The 15,643-nt window shown below is 33.7% G+C and overlaps 1 protein-coding gene across 1 annotated transcript; it reads left to right on the top strand.

Moving 5' to 3' along the window:
- The first annotated feature begins 7,693 nt into the window (after positions 1 to 7,693).
- On the top strand, positions 7,694 to 12,289 carry LOC130954298 (putative disease resistance RPP13-like protein 1). The gene is made up of 3 exons (XM_057881033.1): positions 7,694 to 11,441; positions 11,556 to 11,722; positions 11,868 to 12,289. Exon 1 carries the CDS (start codon positions 7,774 to 7,776, stop codon positions 11,422 to 11,424), a length of 3,651 nt encoding a protein of 1,216 aa, XP_057737016.1. The 5' UTR covers positions 7,694 to 7,773; the 3' UTR covers positions 11,425 to 11,441; positions 11,556 to 11,722; positions 11,868 to 12,289.
- Positions 12,290 to 15,643: the final 3,354 nt, after the last annotated feature.

Genomic DNA, 15,643 nt, shown 5'->3' with positions numbered 1-15,643 from the left:
AGATCCGCCACCAACAACGTTGCCATAATTTAGGGATAAAGAGCTCGATTTTTCCTAGAGTAAGCCCATGTTTTTAGTTATTGGTCTCTGACTCTCTGTGTTAGGGTTTCAATATAGAGCATCTTCTTTCTGAAGATAAAAGAGAACGAAGGGTTTCGGCCTTAATTTTGTTTAATTAATCATTAAAATAAAAGATTTTTTTTGAGTTGGCACTAAATGGACAACTCACTCAACTAAAGGTGCCAACAAGGAGTAAAGAGAGCCACGTGTCCACTCAAACTAACGACACCACACGCTGATGACTGGAAGGGTGAATGTGTCCGCCGGAATGTATAATTACTGTGCACACGTGACTCATTAAAAGATTGAAGTGTATTTGTGTCCAGCATGTGAACTTTCAGATGTAATTTTGTCCCTTCTTCCTTTATAAAAAGAAGTAAATTTAGTAATCCATAATTGAGTTATAAGAAAGTGAATCTGATTTAATGATGTAGATTTCAAAACAAATAAAATAGCATTACCAGAAGAGATCATCTATGCTTCAGTTCCTCCAAAGACCTCTCTCTCTTCCATTTGTTCTCACCATATTCCTCTTCCTCACGTGGATCTCCCTCCATTTCCACACTGCTTCCAAAGCTTCTTCCTCTTTCCTGCAATGGAGTGCCATAGATGATATTAATGCCAACTTGCTCAGATTTCGATCTAGAATTCCTTCCAAGATTCTGAAAGATGAGCGTGGTTGGCTCATTGATCCTTGCCTTCTGGTATTTCAGGTCTCTATTTTTTTTCTAAATTTTTTTAGTTTAATTTTAATATAATTACAGTGTAAAATATATAATAAAATTATGTTATTGGATGGATGTGTAAAACGGTTCTATACTAAAAGTACATCAAAATTAAATTCAATCTTTTTATCTATTGTTATTTGAAAGTAATATATATAAACTAAAAGGTGATTTCTTTCGTACCCAATTAATTTGAAGGTATTACATACCCTTCTTACATGTTCCAATTAATTGGTGACATGTGTATTCATTAATTCCAATTAGCAAATGAATTTTTAATTTTTAAAAATAAAAATTAATGAATTTAATACATGTATAAAATACTTTATATATACATACATTTAAGTCTAGTTAAATCAAACCACCATATGTGATAAACCTTAAATAAATTATTTAAAAGAAAAAAAATAGAATTGAGCCGTTGTAATGCTGCTGGAGAAAGAGGGAAGAACATAGAACCCTAATCCTTTTCATCTAATTTCGTCTTCTTCTCTTTTCTAAATTCACAGAAAAAATTCGTTTCTTCTTCTTCCCTCTCCTCACTCTCAGGATATATCTTCTTTTTTCTCCTTTTAATCTTCCAAAGTACTCGATCTTGTTGCTGTAACCCAGAGCAATCCATCGTTCTTTTTACTGTTCTTCAATTCAAAATCGCCAACTTTGTTGTTGGAACCCAGAACAATCGATCGTTTTTTTTACTGTTCTTCTATTCAAAGTTTAAAATGAATTTTTTCTGTGAATATAGAGAAGAGAAGAAGACGAAATTAGATGAAAAGGATTAGGGTTCTATGTTCTTCCCTCTTTCTCCAGCAGCATATACAACAGTTCAATTCTAATTTTTTTCTTTTATATAATTTATTTAAAGTTTACCATATATGGTGGTTTGATTTAACCAGACTTAAATGTATGTACAATGTATTAATATATATATATATATATATATATATATATATATATATATATATATATAAAGTATTTTATATATGTATTAAATTCATTAATTTTTATTTTTAAAAATTAAAAATTCATTTATTGATTGAAATTAATGAATACACGTCATCAATTAATTGGAACATGTAAAAAGGATATGTAATACCTTCAATTAATTGGATATGGAAAAAATCACCAAACTAAAAATTAATTATTAAATTAGTCATTATATATTTATATATTTGTATTTTTATATAAATTGATTTACATATTTTTTCAACTAAATAATCAAGTACTAAAACAATCAAACCTATTATATTAGAATAATTAAACATACACTTAAAATAGGATCATAATTTTTCGAGTAATATTAGGTAACAGTTTTTATTTTAGTTTATATCAATTAATTTCTTTAAAATTATTTTTTTATTTTAAAATTTAAATTCTAAATTATAAATTTTTAATTTCAAATTTTAAATTATAAACTTAAATATTAACTAACTAAAAGTTATTTTTTCGGATTTTCTCTAATTTTTTAGATGGAGCTATCACTTGTGCTTCAATTCATGCAAGAGAAATCCAACCAGAAAAGTTAAGAGAAAATCATAGACACCATGACACCAACGAGACACTTGTTATTTAGGGTGCTATGACAAGATATAGGGTAAATTTTTACATTAAAATTTTTAGAGTACTATATATATTTGTTCTGCCATACATCATAAATATGTATGTGAAATTAAGTGTGTATATATGACACATATGTTCTATTACTCCTCATTTCTTATCCATGATAATAGTTCACATATGATACAAATGAAATGTTTTTAAAATATTATATTAATTGAATTGTATTTTACATTTTATATACAATGTAATCCTTTGAATTAAAAAAATATGGATCTTGTGGTTTCAAGCTTTCAATAACCGAAAAAATATTATCTTATTGATTTCAAACCGTATGAAATATAACTAAAACATGAGATGGAGTTCAATAAAAATAGCAATACTAGTAAAAACTCATTTCTTCTAAGGTATAAACATTTCAACTAACACTTCTCAAATAATAATATATTTAAGCAATGTTTTAAAACTGAATTTAGCCGTCAAACAAATAAATTTAATTTTATCATTTGGTGGTTAAATGTTAATAGAAGAGGAATATCCAAAAAGATGATACATGAAATAGTCAAATAAAATTTACGTATAAATAAATACATCATAGACATAATAAAATACAATGATAATTTCGTTTAATTCATATAGCTAACTCTGAATTTATTGTTGTTATGATTATTGTTGTTTTTCTCTTATATTTTTGGAAATATACATTGTTGTTTCTTCTTTATGACTTGACTGACTTGTAAAGTGTAATACTTTTGTAGTTAAAGAATAGCAAGGTTCCTCATAAACATTATGGTGAAGTGACCATTGGGTCCGATAACATTATTGTTGCTGCTAGCCCTAGTGGGACAGCCCACGCAATAAAAGACATAGATCAGATTCGGAGTACGTTTTTCATAGAATGGCAAGACAATATTATAAGTTATAATGTCTCAAGTACGGACTTTATTATTTGGAAAGATCTTTAACTTTTTTATCTTATAATAAATTAAGTTATTCAATTAGTTTCTCTTACTAATTAAACGACTTGAACACTAATGTCCAACTGATGTGATAGTTATAATTCCATTACACGCTATAATTTAGCTATAAATACTATAAGTTATTAAACAATCAAATATTAGAACATATTATAACATTCTAAAACACTATTATTCTTCATTTAAGTAAAATGTTTGAAAAAATGTAACTGGATATACCTCATCTTAAATATAAAAAAGAGGTACAAAATTATTTAAAGACATATTAAAATAAATAGAACATATTATTCACTCAATAATTTAAGTATTGGAGTGCCTTTTGTAAGTATCCACTCCTTTGTTCTCCTGTTATCGAAGTATAACTCATCTCAATGGAAAGTTCCAATTATTCACCGGCGGACGAGTTATATAATGGCCAACCTTCATAAGAACAATTGACGCTGATCATGGGCCTAAAAACAAAAACCTTTTTTTCTTTAGGTCCCAAAATTACCATAGGCTGACCAATCTCCTTCCATACCATCCGAGCTCCTTTAGATAGTAACAAAGTTACAATAGGCTAATTAGCGCATAGCAGAAAAAAATCAAAAAATGGCAAATCTGATGACCGAGTTAACTAATACTCGTATTGCTAATAATGGTGATCACAATGAACAAACGGATGACGAAGAAGAAAATTCTGATCCAACGTATATCTTTAAAACTCAACAACCAGCGAGAGATCAACAAATCAATGAAGATGATGATTTGGACAACACAGTTGGACCATTCACGGCAGATGTCATGAATTTCAAACTGCCTAGGAACTTTGCATTATCAATAACTCTGATTCCCTATGATGGCATGTGTGATCCGAAAAAACACGTTAAAAAATTTCGCTCCATGATGATAGTAAACGGTGCTTCCGATCCTATCTTATGTGGTTGTTTTCCTACTTTTTTAGACAGTCCTGCATTTGATTGGTTTTCATCTTTGCCTGCAGATTCTATTTCACACTTCCAGAAGCTTGCAAACACTACAACAAATATGGGCTTTACACGACTCCGATTTTCTGAACACTATTAAGCAAGGATAACATAAAAACCTAAGAGAATATATTACTCGCTTCACCAAAGTAGCAATGAGCATCCCAAACCTTTACCCAAAAGTGCACCTACATACTATAAAGAGTGAACTTCACCCAAAAAAATTCCAAGACGCCATCACAATGGCCAAACCTAGAACCTTGGCCGAGTTTTGAGAGAAAGCCAAGGGATCAAATGGAGATTTTAGACAAATGACAAAAGATACATAACATATAACTTATAACTATTAAGCATCTACAATTAAGATATATAACATATAACTCATAATAATAAATCTCTGTCCAAAAGTTTTCTTCGCTTCTCTTCCTGGCTCCGACCAATACTAGCCAAACAAAATCCTAGAACCTAAACAAAATAGAAGTTATATAACATATAGCTCATAACTATATATTAAGCATCTACAATTAAGCTTAGTTTCATATCTGAAGATATTGGTCCACGACAATATCTCCGACCTCATTAATCAGAGAAACGTCGGAAGGCCCCTGTAATACTTCGTCAACAACAACTATAAAAGAAAACTTCTTATCGCACACTGAGGAGTCGTCCCATCTTCGGCAAAAGCATGCAGTCTTTCTTGCTTGCTCTCAAAAACAGTAAGCTCTTCCAAGGAAATCTCCTCCTTCTCAATTAGATTGTAACATAAATTTATGACGTCGGCCTTCCTCTTTTTGAAAATAATACCCTTTTTCTTGGGAGCTAGCTAGTTGATTCACCTCTCCTCTCCGTCCACCTTATTAGGGTTCGATAATAAATCCTCATTTTCAACATTCTTGGTCTTCAAACGAGCTCTTAAGCTCGCTGTTGAAACACTTGAATACTTCCTACCTACAAGACACATAAAATCAATCTCAAAAATATTCACTCATTTTATCTTCAAACATATTTCAATATTTCATATATTCTTACCAAGATAATTCACTACAGATATTCTATCTTCTTCCCATAGAAGCAAATAAAAAATAGATATTAAATTTCTCCTATGAACAACTTTCACCATATATTCTATTATACAGGACTTATATCTTCTGGACCTAAAATGTGTTATGTTTGTGAACACCAAAACAAAGAAAACTTCTCATCAAAATGTTCGTCCAAATAGCAAAGAAAATTCTCATCCACCGATTTCAATTTAAGAAACATTTTTTTTAAGTCTTTAAATGACGACTTAAACTTATAGAGTTTGAAATCAGCAAAGTTCAGAGCATTATTAAGGTTAACCCAAACTTCTTTTCAAATTCCTTTAGCCTGAAAAAAAAAAAAAAAAAAAACTCCACTGAAGATTTTATTTCTAAAAATTCTATTAAAATTTTAAAATACCTCAAAAACGTCTAACCATTTGGATGAAGTTGTGAAAGGGACACAGTTTAATTATTTTAAAACATCACACTCAACCAATAAATAATAATTTCACACGAAGTTCTTCAAGCACACAATTATACATGTAAAAATATTTAAAATTAATTTTTTTTATGAAAAATATGATCAGTCCTATTGTATGGCACCAACTCAACTTCGACTCCAGAACCTTCCCTCACTATTTTTGATATATCTATCTCACCCATACTATTCTTATCAACAAACAAAGACCCACAAATTTTTTCGTCGTCACTAACCCACTTGTATGAACCGTCATCATCCTCTTTTTGTTTTGCCTTTCTCTTTTTATCAACCATGGTATTTCAGAAAGAAAAACGAAAAAGAAGAAGAAACGGTGGGACAAAAACATCAACTAAGAACTCATCTCTTTTACTTATGCTTTTATAGTTTTATCACTTCTCTTTTCCAAAATATTTTAAAGAAAGAGAAATTGCCCTTATGAATCTCTTCAAGATTTTAAATAACTCTAACACCATATTTAATGGAACTCATTCAATTCCATAAAAAAAATCCCCTCCTACACACCAACGGTCTTGATTGTACTGAAAAGTACAATAGTACAATTAATGACAAGACTTTTTTTTTTCAAAAAATATTTTATTTATTTATTTATTTTTGTTTAATTTGATAAAGTAAGTTGAATTGGGACTCCATACCCATAGCCAAAATTATCGAGTTAAACTAAAAAAAATTCAACCTGCTTTGTCAAAATCTCACTAGGCACAAAGTTTATCAAAGTTTGTGTGGTTCATCTATAAAAAATATTAACATCCACAAATGAAGAGGAGCCTCCTTGCTTAGAAATGATTATATTATATAAAAAAGAAGCAACTACATTTGTGACATATGTAATCAAACACCACAATATTCAACAATAAAATAACTCTATATAGTTTTCATAATCCCATCTATCAAATTATTAGTTATTAATCAAATACTTATTTCAGATCAAAGTGCTACAACAATTTTTATATTATTTGATGACGAAGAAAAAATGTTGTTGGACACAACTGATTCAAATCTAATTACACTCCAAAAAAGTAATGACATTAAAGTACCACCCCAATTAAAAATTTTGTGCAACTTCACACTTATATTTGAAGTTAATGTAAATAATTTTAATCTCAAGGAAGGTTTTCAACAATACACTATTACTAGATATTTGTTCTAACCAAAAACACTGAATCTCAACACCTATTACAATAAATAAAACAGATAATATTCAGAAAAAAATACTTATTCAAGATATCATTTTTATTTCTAATTTAAATTATTCATTGATTATAAAAACCAACTTCGCCAACACTAATATCATCAGACGAATATCACATGCCCGTCAAGAGATTAAGGAGAAAGAAAATCATACAAATTCAAGACACATCTTTGGAAGAAGAACATACATGTAAAAATGGAACAAACAACACAATAGAAAGTGCATACAACTCAATCATTTATAAAGAGCATGCCGTCACAAGAAAGAAGAAAGCAACAACTCTAGTTTATACATATTTAATTTAATTCTATAAAACATAGCAATTTTTAATATTTATTAGTTATTATTATTAATTTACTGCTCCGCGCATACGGTCTCATTCTAGTTTTTATTATTTTAGAAGTCTTTTAAAATTATTTTCGTGAGATATTTTGTTTTTTCTAATACTTATAATAAAATATTTAATATACATATTAGACAAATAAACTTTTTAAAGAATACTATATTAAAAAAAATTAATCTTTTTCACAAAAGATTAATATGACATGTGAATACATCAAAACTATACAGGATGCCATGTGAACAATCTGTCGAAGACCAATAAGAGCATGAAGTCATTTTATTTTATTACAAAAATATTCAACACCAAACATATTTAACTACTTAACACAGATCACAGTTAAGGCAATACCACAAACTACTACAACCAGTCAACCAGCAGTCAACCACTTGCTTACCATTTGTTCCTTCAGATCTCATCACTTCTCTTCAGAAACATGGCTGCCGAAGCTGTTTTGTCTTCCGTTCTTAGTGTTGTTTTTGACAGGATGTCCTCCCCTGAAGTTGTTAACTGGATCAAAGGGAAGAAACTTACTCACAAGCTCATTGAAAGGTTGAAGACTAATCTTTACGCTGTTCAAGCCTTTCTCATCGATGCTGAGCAGAAGCAGATCAAGGAGAGACCTGTCAAGGACTGGCTTCATAGTCTCAAACATGCCATGTATGTCGCTGATGACTTGCTGGACGAAGTCTTCACCAAAGCTGCCACTCAGAAGGATCCAGGTACCTTCCTCTCTCGTTTTCTCAATTTGCAAGATAGGGATGTAGCAAACAGGATGGAGGAAGTCATTGATAGGATAGAGTCTCTTGTGATTCAAAAAGACACTCTTGGTCTGAGAGAGATTCCTAAGGAGAACATGTCATGGAGGATCACTACATCTCTAGTTGAAACATCTGATATATGTGGCAGGGGAGAAGACAAGGAGGCCATAGTAAAACTGTTGTTGGATGATGATAGTGATGATGCTACTGGTGGTCATAGTGAAGTATCTGTGATTCCCATTGTTGGCATGGGTGGAATAGGAAAGACTACTTTGGCTCAATTGGTTTACCAGGATGACAAAGTGAAGGATAATTTTGATTTTCAAGCTTGGATTTGTGTGTCAGAAGAGTTTGATGTTTTCAAGGTCACCAAGACTATAATCGAGGCAATAACTTCAAGTTCTTGCAGCTTGACAGATTTGAATTTGCTTCAGCATGATTTAAAAGAAAAGTTGTCAAGGAAAAAGTTCTTTGTTGTCTTGGACGATGTATGGAGTGAAAGTTGCGAAGATTGGGATAAACTTCTAAAACCTTTTCGAAGAGGGGTTAAGGGAAGTAAAATTCTCATTACTACTAGAAGTAAAAGAGTGGCTTCTGTGGTGCAAACTGTTTCACCATATGAACTAAGCTTATTGTCTGAGGAAGATTGTTGGTTAGTGTTTTCAAAACACGCACGTCTCTCAACTAGTTCTATGGAGAATCCAACCTTGAGAAAAGTCGGCAAAGATCTCGTAAAGAAGTGTGATGGATTGCCCTTGGCAGCTCAATCCCTTGGAGGCTTATTGCATGGAAATTCTGATATTAAGTATTGGAATCATTTATTGAAGAGTGAGATCTGGGAACTCTCCGATGATAAGATAAAGGTTGTTCCTGCGTTAAGAATCAGTTATTACTATCTTCCTTCATATTTAAAGGAGTGCTTTGTTTATTGTTCTTTGTATCCCAAAGACTATGAATTTAGCAAAGATGATTTGATATTGCTATGGATGGCAGAGAATTTTTTGCAAACAGTAGGAAAAAGGACTCCAGAAGAAGTTGGTGAGGAATATTTTGACGAATTAGTTGCGAGATCATTTTTCCAACCTCATAGTACTCTTGAAAACATATTTGTGATGCATGATCTGGTGCATGATTTGGCAATTATGTTTGCTGGAGAATTCTATTTCAAAGCTGAAGAGCTTGAGAATGCAGTTGAGCTTGATATTAAAACTCGCCATTTGTCACATAATGCCAAAGGCAATTATCCAATCTCAAAACTTTTGGGAGTTTGTGACCGAATAAAACACACAAGGACATTTCTTGGACTCAATTTGAATTCAGAGATTCCATTTAACATGGAAAATGCACCGTGTATCTTGTTGTCAAAGTTGAAGTACCTGAGGGCCTTGTCGTTCAAATGCTTTCCTCTTGAGTCATTGCCTGATTCAATAGGCGAGTTGATTCATTTGCGTTACTTGGATTTGTCTTACACCGACATCATGACATTGCCCGACACACTTTGTAACTTATACAATTTACAGACATTGAAGCTGTTTGGATGTCAGAAACTAAAAGCCCTTCCTGCTGGCATGAAAGATCTTACAAATTTGCGTTACCTTGATATTAGCTTCACTGGTTTGCATGAGATGCCGGAAGGCATGAGCAAATTGACAAGTTTGCAGGTTTTAAGCAGGTATGTTGTTGGGAAGCGTGAAGGGAACAAGATTAATGAATTGGGAGCACTTGCAAATCTACACCAAACAATTTTCATTGGCAAATTGGAGAATGTGGTCAATAGCAGCGAAGCTTTGGAGGCAAGAATGTTTGATAAGGATGGCATTGAATATTTGCTCTTGGAGTGGTCGCCAACTGAATATGAGAATACAGTTGATTCACAAATTGAAAGAGATATACTTGAAGAGTTACGACCTCATAGTAATTTGAAGCAACTACTAATTAGGGGTTACAGGGGTACAACATTTCCAGATTGGTTGGGACATTGTTCTTACCACAACATCACCCAAATAACACTGGGTTATTTCAAGCATTGTTGTATGCTTCCTTCACTTGGACAGTTGCCCTCTTTGAAGCACCTGGAAATTTCAAAGTTTGAAAGGCTTGCTATTGTGGGGAATGAGTTTTACCGAAATGATGAATCTTGTCTGGAGACTCCATTTCCAATGCTTGAAACTCTTAGATTTCAGTCAATGCCTTGCTGGGAGGAATGGCGTTCGGTGGAGTTCAATGCATTTCCTCTACTTAGGGAGCTTATCATAAGGGATTGTCCCATGTTGAGAGGAGATTTGCCAAATCAACTACCATCTTTGAAAGATCTTACTATTGGGAAGTGCGAGCAGCTCAGTTGTTGTGTTCCAAGAGCTCCTGCGATTACCTGTTTATGCATAGAAGGGAGCAATGAAGTGAGAATTGGGGAGCTACCTCCTTTGCTGGATATGCTATCAATTACTGGAAAGCATCAAGTGGAGTTGGTGATGGAGGCCATTGCGCACACCCAACTCACTTGCCTCACATCTTTACGCATCTCAGGTTGCTCATCGCAGGTATTGTTTGCAGTGAGTAGCATTCCCGCATCACTACAAGAGCTGACGATATCCAATTGCAACAAATTAGAATTCGAAATGGAAGGCCAACACCACTCATTGCATGAACTAAGGATACATAACAGCTGTGATTCGGTTACATCCTTCTCGCTGGATTCCTTTCCAAATCTCGTGCGTGTTCAAATCAGCAAGTGTGAAAAGATGGAGTCTGTCGTGGTGTCACGCTCTCTTTCATGTCTCCGTTCTTTAGAGATAAAGAATTGTGGGAGTTTGAAATCCCTGCAGACGCTATGGATGGCATCACCTCAGCTAGAAGATGTCTCATTACTTGGTTGCCCAGAGATTGATTTGTGTGCTACAGGGGATCCACAGCGTACCTTGAGATCTCTTAGCATCAGCTACTGCGAGAAACAACTCAGCTGTGTAGCATCGCAATTTCATGGGCTTACTCATCTTTGGATTGAAGGTGAATGTGAGAGTGTGAAGTGTCTCCCAAAGGAAGGTTGGTTGCCTGCCACCCTTGAGTCTCTCAGACTTGATAGAATTAAAAGTGTGGAGAGGTTGGAATGCAAGGGACTTGCCCACCTCACCTCCCTGCAACAATTACGTATTGATAATTGTTACAATTTGGAGAACATTGACGGAGAAAAGCTGCCTGCCTTTCTGTTACGACTCATCATCAATGGAAGGCCTTTGGGTAAACGGTGTGAGATGAAGGACCCGCAGGTTTGGCCCAAAATTTGCCACATCCCCGCCATTCAAGTTGATTGGAGATGGATTTGGTAATCCAACAACTTCAACAGGTAATTGTTTCTATCTCACACAACATTACTCTATGTTGCTGACTCACTAGTTTTTCATTCTTCATTATTATTGTTATTCTTCATTGCTATTAATGTCTTGTATCATTCATACAGCTTTGTGCAGTTACGATTTTGCTTTTGATGCATCAATAATATTCAATCATTGTAATACTCAGAGGAATTCTGAGAAACAAGACATTGATAATAACTGCAATAGAGGAATGGAATTCTCACCATGATTGCTTTCACATAAGTGGTTAAGAAACCTGATGACAAAACCGGTATGGATGGCTGACCTTTAAATCATTTCGTTAAAATTTGTATATCACCTGAGAAGTAATATTATTATCTACTTTATAATGTTAGAATAACTTTGATTACTCAAAATATGAAAATTTGTATGTGGGGGTTGACACTTTCTTGCAGAAAGCAACTAAGCAACCAGGGACAATCATGGACACAATCCAAGAGATTCAAGAGCGGCATGACACACTGATTGATATAGAGAGGAGCCCCAATGAACTTCATCAGCTGTTCTTGGACATGGCTGTTTTGGTCCAATCACAAGGTAAGCAACTCAATGACATATAGAGCCACGTGGCAAGAGCCAATTCGTATGCCTGCGGTGGGTCCAGCCGTTCCAGTTTGCAAGGAAGCACCAGAAGAATACCGGAAGTCCACCTTCATTGCCTTCATAATATTGATCATTTTCATACTGATTAATTTAGTTTTGATGGGATATTGATTGATGGCTATGAACAAATTGGACTAATTCAAAACAACAAATGCTCTCAGTGTGTCACGTAACCATTGCATTGTAAAATGATACCTTGTTTGTTTTTCTGGAACCTACCCTTTTGAAGATTGAGACTTTCATGTTCATGGTCTGGAAGGTTATATTTGTAGTGAAATAAGAGTGCCAAAAATTCACAAATGAAAAGTATAGGGAATTCAGAATATTAAAATGGTTAAAGAATGAAAAGGGAATGAATTAAGTTGATGATGAAGACAATCTTGAAGAATGCCATCGTCTGTTCACTTGCATTCACTAACCTTCTCCAGCAGCTCCTTATTATTGGGGTTTAATTCATCGATTTAAAGTTTTTTAAGAATCAATTTAAATGTTTATTTTTTTAAATAACTATTCATCATAAACAAATTGTGAAATAATTCATTTCTATTTTTTCACAACATTTTTGTATAATTAAAATTCTTCAGAAAAATGGAATTATATTTTTTTGAAAGAGGAATCTTATGTAAACACCATGGAATAAGGTTTGGTCTTATTCATGGGGATTCTGTCTCCGTCTATCAAAACAATTGGAAATGTCTCAAAAAAAGTAGGCATACGCCTTACAAAAAGTTCACGCCCCTCTTTATCTCTAAAGATAGGATGTCCTAACCAACCGACGGCTATTCCATCTCCATTATCCATTGAGCCCGCTCTAAATAAGCTCCCTTTTGCTGGATTATTGCCGATGTAATCATAAAAAGCTAATTTTTCGAGAATTTTTGACCAAGCTTCTGATAAACTTCCCAAGGCTTTGTTACTTCGGGTGTTTTAACCAAAATGCATCAATCTGCAATATTAGTACCCGCTTTACAATCTCATTGGTTAATGATGCACGTAAGTATGATGATATTTGGCTATGTAGCTTCATTCTGTACATGTCAGATCATGAATCAGTAACTGCATCCAATCTCCAAAAAATCTCAATTGTTTCAAATTTTCTCTTTTTTTTTGGAATGGAATATTTACAGAATCCCCATGAATAGGACCAAACATTATTCCATGGTATTTATATAAGATTCTTCTTTCTTATTCTTTTTATTTGGGAAAAAACAAAGATAAAGAAAGTAGAAAACCTCTTCATTTTTTTTGGTGACAGAAAACCTCTTCATTTATGTGAGAGAAAAAAATAATAGAGAAAGTTTATTAATGGGGTGAAATAAAAAGTTAAAGTTATATCTAAAGTTTTAACACTAAAGAGTAAAACTCAAAGCGATTACTCATATTTAACACATGTACTAAAATAATTTTTAAAATTTCAATTGCATCAATAATATTTTAGAAATTAACAAAAATACATTGGTTAATCTCTAAAGACATAATTGTTATAATTTAGATCTCTTATTTTAATATATATGGTCAATCTCAATGATTACTCTAGAGCTTAACTCAAAACTAAAATTACAAAATTACACAAACATATATACATTATTGGTGGGTCCCCAACCAAGTGGGCCCATAACTTAAAAAAAAAAGAAATAAAGTGGCTATTAGCCACGGAAGCACGAGAGAGAAGATTTTTCATTCTCTGTTTTTGAAGGAAAGAAAAGAAGCAATAGGATTTCGGCGAAGAGGAGAAGAATTTGGGGAAAAAGGGCAAGCCAATCTTGATCACATTGACTTGGTAAACTTGCTCCATTTCTTATGAAATTTTAGTATGTTATTCCTGGTGTAGAGATGAACATTAGGATATAACTTATTTGTTGTATTGCCTTCTCTTTTGCCTGATTTGAGATACCCACTTTGTGGAGGGTTTATGTTGATTCCATCAGTTTTGATGATGTATTTTGTTGATTGTTGAGATGCCTTAGTGTCACTAGAAAGACTGTTTGTGTACCCATTATTCTAATAGTGGAAGATTTTACTGGACTAGATCCCGTGGGTTTTTTGTCCTTCTTTTGGGGGTTTTCCCACGTTAAAATTCTGGTGTCTGATTATTTAATTTCTGCCATTATATTTGCTGTTTGGAGTCTCTTTGGTATTGCCTATTTAATCGCACAGGTTGTGGGAAAATATTTCTGATGCTTCCGCTGTTAGACAGGTTCTTGTTTTGAGCCTTTGTTGAATTTTCCCAACAAAGTGGTATCTAGAGCTTTGGTTGTTTATCTCTGTGCTGATTAAATGGAGGAAAATACTCATGGACCGAATATGATCAAATTGAATTCCCAAAATTATTCAATTTGGAAGACCCTCATGGAAGATATGCTGTATAGTAAGGACTTGTATGATCGTGTGGAGGGAGATAAATCCAAAGGTACTAAATCCGATGCTGAATGGAAGAAGCTGAATCGGAAGGCAGTTGCTTTGATTAGGCAATGGCTTGATCTTAGTGTGTATCCACATGTTGACACCGAAACGAATGCTGAGAAGATGTGGAAGAAGTTGAAGGAGTTATATGAGAGAAAGAATGTGCAAAACAAAGCATTCTTGATTAGGAAGCTTGTCAATATGAAGTATGTTGAAGGTAAATCAATGCCGGAGCACTTGAGTATTTTTCAAGAGACGGTGAACCAACTGACAAATAATGAAATCACTTTGAAGAATGATGAGTTGCAAGCCTTGTTGTTGTTGAGCTCTTTGCCTGATAGTTGGGAAGTTCTGGTTGTGACACTGACTAACTCAGCTCCAAAAGGAAAGTTGACTTTAGCAATGGTTAAAGAGAGCATGTTGAATGAAGAAGCCAGAAGAAGAGAGCGAGGTTTGACTAATGCCTCCTCCCAGTCAAAAGCACTTGTTTCAGAGTCACGGGGGAGAAGTCAAAGTAGAAAACCTCACAGTTCTGACAGGTCAGAGAGTTGAAGTAAGTCAAGAGGAAAGTACAAGTCAAGAAATGAGTTCATTTGTCACCATTGTGGCAAGTCGGGGCATATCAAGAGGTATTGTAGGTTCTTGAAAAGAGAACAATCAAGGGGAAAAAACGAAGACAAAGGTAAAGATAGTGATAAAGAAACTGCTGCTATTGTTTATGAAGATGTTCTTATCACATATGATGAAAATTATGTGAACCTTGTCTGTGATGATTCCACTTGGATTATGGACTCTGGTGCCTCATGTCATGTCACTCCGAAACGTGAATTTTTCACTTCCTATACTGCTGAAAATTTTGGCAAGATCAAATTGGGAGATAAAGGAGTGTGTGATATCATTGGTATGGGTGATATGTGGCTTGAAACTAACATGGGATGCAAGTTGCAGTTGAAGAATGTTAGGCATGCGCCAGATATGCGGTTCAATCTCATTTCAGTGAAGGCATTGGATCAAGAAGGGTATTGCACTTCCTTTGGTAGTGAAAAATGCAAGATTTCCAAAGGAGCTCTCATTGTTGCTAGAGAAGACAATAGTCTCACTACTCTCTACCGGTTGCAAGCAAAGTTGTGCAAAGAAGATGTGAATGTAGCTGATGATTCCTCTT

This window comes from Arachis stenosperma, chromosome 10 (assembly GCF_014773155.1).
Source record: "Arachis stenosperma cultivar V10309 chromosome 10, arast.V10309.gnm1.PFL2, whole genome shotgun sequence".
NCBI classification, from domain to species: domain Eukaryota; kingdom Viridiplantae; phylum Streptophyta; class Magnoliopsida; order Fabales; family Fabaceae; genus Arachis; species Arachis stenosperma.
The sequence above is the reverse complement of the archived record's forward strand: the minus strand, read 5'-3'. Positions and strand labels throughout refer to the sequence as shown.